Genomic DNA, 5,074 nt, shown 5'->3' on the forward strand with positions numbered 1-5,074 from the left:
TCCTGAACATTCTCCAAGAATTCCAGCTGCATGGTCTTGAGTCAACCTCATTATGGAGTTGATCTCATAGTTTCAAAATAATTTTGCATGTAAAAACCTGAGTAATTCAAGTATCAATTCAGTTGTTTTGGAGAATAAAATTAAAGCAGAAGAAAAAGTTACCTTTGTAGCATTTAATATACATACACACATGTAAGTTCTGCTTGGACCTCAGTGGAATGTTTTCCATACACTGAACTTGAAAGTTACACTCTTTAAGGTATGTGTTTTTATTCAGTTTGTGAAACATGTACACAATTGACAGTAACATTATGGTCCCATCACATTGTGTCTAGACATTTTTATTCATATTCATTCAATTGAAAATCAATACAGTATTCACCATTCCCTTCACTCAACCCTCTATTTGTATCGTACCATCAAACCATCATTTTATATAGGCTGTGAACTACACACATTCATCTCATCAGTTGACTGTAGAAGGCCACATGGTGTACAGTATGTGGCGCCACAAAGAAATATGCAAAGGGAGTCAAAATGTTCACCAATGCACAGTTGCAGTTGACCAAAGTAACATTTTCCATAAGAAAATGTTTACTTAATTTACTAATGACAAATGTAAATGACTAGCTGTTAAATTTTCACCTATGTCCTCTCTTTACTAAGCAATTATCTAAGCAATGGTCAGTGTTCATTTCCCAGGCTGGACCATCACAGCTGGAAAAATAAATCTTGGTTACTGAGTTTCCCATACACAGCAGGGGTCAGTACTGTATACACAAACATCTACTCTTAACCTCATTGTCAAAACCTGTGATACAATCATGTCTATGGAGACGCAAGCAAAAATGATAGAATAATTAATGTTTATAATAGTTGACTGTGATAACATAGTTTTGACCACCTTTGTACATCTTTGATGTATGGGTGTAAAATAGTGAAAGCTATTAAAAGTTATCATATCTGCATATGTATTTACACAGTATGTGCCCATGTTAAATTGCTTTAGCATGTAGTTACACTAATTTAAGTTAATGCATTGCTTTTAATTGGTGTTGTTTGTTTGAACAAAACAAATTAATTAGTAGTGTACTGGTGTATGTGTATGTTATTACACAATTTATTACGGTTAGGGTTAGGTCTGTCATATACTGTTGATGGCTGTACACATGTTGTATATAGCATTAAAACCTGATGTGATCCTCAGGTCTAAGATTTTGATATAAGGACAGTTAAATAAAGTGAATCTGAAAACTGAGAATTAAACATGGATGGTTCATAAAATGAAGGAAATTAACATGATCCATAGAACATCTTAAATGAACCATTGAGAGCTATAAGCACAGGTAACTCAATATTATGCAGATGCAAGGAATAAAAATCCTGTCTCTGAGTTTCTGAAACTGTAAGCGAAACATCATGGAGTCAAGGCAGAAAGGTACTGCAGTATTACAATTTATATTAATGTTTCAGTGTTTGCATAATGTGGAATGTTATAGTTGAGGAAAAAAATGCATTCATCACAGCCAGCACTTTGAATAGTTTGTATCCTGCCATATTCTCTGCTTGCCACCTGACCCCCCCCCCCCAGTTTTCTTGAGGGCAATGTAGACAGACATTTGAAATTAGAACCTTATATACTTCTTCACCTAATGTGCTTATTTCAGTTACCTATTCAATGAACTAACAGTCCATTAACCAGTATCAATCAGCCATGCCACATTTTGTCAAACATGTTTTTCAATATTTAGGAATGAATGGAGTTGTACATTTCTGATTTCAATCAGATACTACAGCAGGAATACACACAATATTGTGCTTTGGATCCAAAAGAGATGAACTGAGAAACAATAAAATATTAACTAAACTATAACCTATGTTTTTCTTACACCTGTGCTAGATAATAAGAGAATATAAAAGCCTTCTATGTTTAAAGCTTTTAAAGGAACACACTAGCTTTTTGGAGAATTAGCTTATTTGCTGTCTACCCCAGAATTATATAATATACCCTTCTCTTATTTGTGCTAGAGACTAACCAGGTAACCAGGTCTGACACCATTAGGCTAGCATAGCCCCGCTTTTAGCTATAGGCTAGCTGGGGTAACCCACTTCAAGTGAATTATGCTAATTATGCTTAGCAGGGTGTATCTCCTCTTATCTATATCTAGAGTAGATGGCCAATAAAATCATTTCCCACAAGGTTGTTGTGTTCCTTTCCTATCAACTGTGTTGTTAAAATGGTAATAAACTTAAACTTGATACTTGAACTTAAGTATACATTTTTGCATAGCCCTCTTGCAGGACAATTTCTACTTGTACTAATTTTACACAGTGGAAAATAAGGTTTGTCATATAATAATCAATTTACCATATCACTGCTCATCAGCACACAGTCAGTGTTGTTACATTTTACTGTGTCCATCTTACATTCAACCACATCTGTAAATCTTTACTTTGCCTTTGTGAACATGGTTAACTATTTGTAAACTGCTAATTGTTTTCAGCACAGTAAGCCAATGCTACACTTCAGAAACTTCAGTACTCCTAACAGGGATGTGCAAATCCAGGGTATGATGGCATAAACGATAAAGCACAGACCAATTGGCCTTCTGTTTAATGAAGAGCCGCAACTTGTCCCTAAAGGTCTCCCCCAGAAAGCTATAAATAATTGGGTTCAGACAGCTGTTTGAAAAAGCTGCAAGGTTGACAATATGACCGGTCAGTGGGTAGTCATGCCACAGTGTGGTGGCACTTCGTTGTGATGGGTCTGCCGTGCCCTGGAGAAGCTGGATGCTGATGAAAACATTCTCGGGGAGCCAACAAATAAAGAAGACCAGTACAACCACCACAATCATACGGAGTGCCTTCTGTCTGCGCGGCCATAGCCCACGGTGCTTTTGTGCTCTCATAAGAATGCGTACTATTAAGGAGTAGCATAAGCCAATGACTGAAAAGGGAACCACAAAACCAATGGTGACTTCTAGCCACTGAATTTCAAAGACATTGGCAAAGCAGAAGTGCACCTCACCTGTATGCTGTGTCTGGACAATGGTAAAGGGTAGCAACGTGGCCAGGATGGAAGCCATCCAGATGAGACTGCAGCTGAGTTTGGCATACTGCATTGTCCGCAAGGGACTGCTGCTCATGGAGCTGGCAAGTGCTACATATCGATCAAAGCTCATCCATGTCAAAAAGAAAATGCTACTGTACATATTGACCTGCAAGAAGAGGGACATGAATGTACACAAGATTGCAATGTCATAGTACTTTTCATTCAGATTGAAGACCTCAATGAGTGAGTCAGCTACTAGTATCAGGTCTGCCACAGCCAGATTAACAAAATATAGATCTGGAATGGTCATCTTGTCCCTGTGGTTTAGGGTCACCACCAAGATAAGGATGTTACCAATAAACCCAATTGGGAAAAGGAAAATGGTGTAGAGACAGGAGAGGAAAAGGCTGATGATGTAGAACTGATATGTATCTGGGGTCTCCTTTAAATGTGTTGAGTTGTAATCATATGAGACATTAAGCCGATCAGTGCCATTCACATTCACATATATCTGAATCATCTGCTCTTCCATATTGGCTTAGTCCTTGAATTAGAGGCCCTGAATCATTAGTCACATCTTCTGTTGCAGCTACATATTTCATTTCATTAGCACCAGGTCCTGGGGAGAGTTTTGGGTGTTCTTTCTATTGCATTTTGACTCTTGCCAGTTTTTACTTCCAGTGCAATCAGAATAGATTATTGAGCCAAAAAAGAAGACCCATGGAGACTGTATCTCAGGGATTTGTAACATCCTTTTTCTTTAGAGATTTCCATTATTTTATCATCCTTTGTATCTGATCCAATGGTGTCTTCATGGGCTGTATTTTTGTTTCCTTTCCAAAACTGTTCTTTGCACTCTTCACATTTTTCAATTCAAGTGCTTTCTTGTTTCTTCCAGTCCATGACCATGATTATTTATTCACACTGAAGTCTGTGATGCTATTGCAGTGACACCTGAACTGAGAGAAGAGGCAAATAAGTTACTGCATAGTCAGAATTTTGTTTTTGGTCGATTATCATGCATTTATTGTATCACCTTCAAATCTAGGTTATTGCAATCATTCTTATTATTGTATAAAAATATTTTTATACTATGTTTCCCTTTTCCTGACTTTCTGTGCTGAGTAATAGACTGTAGATAATATGCAAGCTATAATGCAAAATGCAAGCTATACACTTAAACAGACTTAGTGAACACATCTTCAGACATCCTCAATGCAGAATCCTTGTTTTATGAAAGACACTCTGTGAAAGGCATGAATTCACACACATACAGTAAGTATAAAACTGGATGAAATAACATTAGAAAATACAAATATAACAAATAACATAGGATGTTCATTTGAACTTGTCAAGAAACATAAGTAAACTTAAACTACTTAAACTAACAGCTTAAACAGACAAAGTATAAACAGACTCACAAATCACAGATTTCAGAAACTGTCTCTATCCAACCATAAATATGATTTTTTCAAATTATAGTATAACAAGTATAAATATACCATGGATTAAAGCCATCAACATTATATGTGGAAGGTCAATGCAAACCAAATGAATATGACGTGTCATTTAAGATGTAACACATGCCAACTTCAGTATGTGTGACAGGATGAGTTGCTTCAACAGATTATGCTCAGTTTAGCAATCCAACCTCTTAAAAAATGCATCTTTATACTCATGCAGACATCATCAGACAAATATTTATATCACACAAAATCACACTCATGCATGCTGAAATGCCTTGTTGAAACATCCCTCTTCTTTCTCAAAGAAGAAACACACAGAAATAAAAAGAAAACAACTTACTGTGGCGAGAGAAACATGTTCTGCAGTATGTATGAAGGTTCAGTCGAGGTGTTACAAATTTGTAATCTCATTTTCAGACAGATCTTGGTTCATTGTGTCATGTACTGTTTAATCCTACCTAAGAGCATGCTGCCACAGCTACATCCACACAATGAAGACAGGGAGTAAACCCACCATGTCCCTCCTCCCTCCTTGATTATGCCGTTTTTAGAATAG

At 36.7% G+C, this 5,074-nt stretch overlaps 1 protein-coding gene across 1 annotated transcript; it reads right to left on the bottom strand.

Moving 5' to 3' along the window:
• Positions 1–2,519: 2,519 nt before the first annotated feature.
• gper1 (G protein-coupled estrogen receptor 1) lies at positions 2,520–3,620 on the bottom strand. The gene is given in 1 exon segment (XM_076264803.1): positions 2,520–3,620. A coding segment is annotated over 1 exon segment (1,101 nt).
• Between the last annotated feature and the right edge of the window lie 1,454 nt (positions 3,621–5,074).

This window comes from Alosa pseudoharengus, unplaced genomic scaffold, assembly GCF_046254945.1.
Source record: "Alosa pseudoharengus isolate Yale_2024_CS ecotype anadromous, Long Island Sound unplaced genomic scaffold, YU_APseudo_1.1 YU_APseudo_1.1_scf_4, whole genome shotgun sequence".
In the NCBI taxonomy this organism is placed as follows: domain Eukaryota; kingdom Metazoa; phylum Chordata; class Actinopteri; order Clupeiformes; family Clupeidae; genus Alosa; species Alosa pseudoharengus.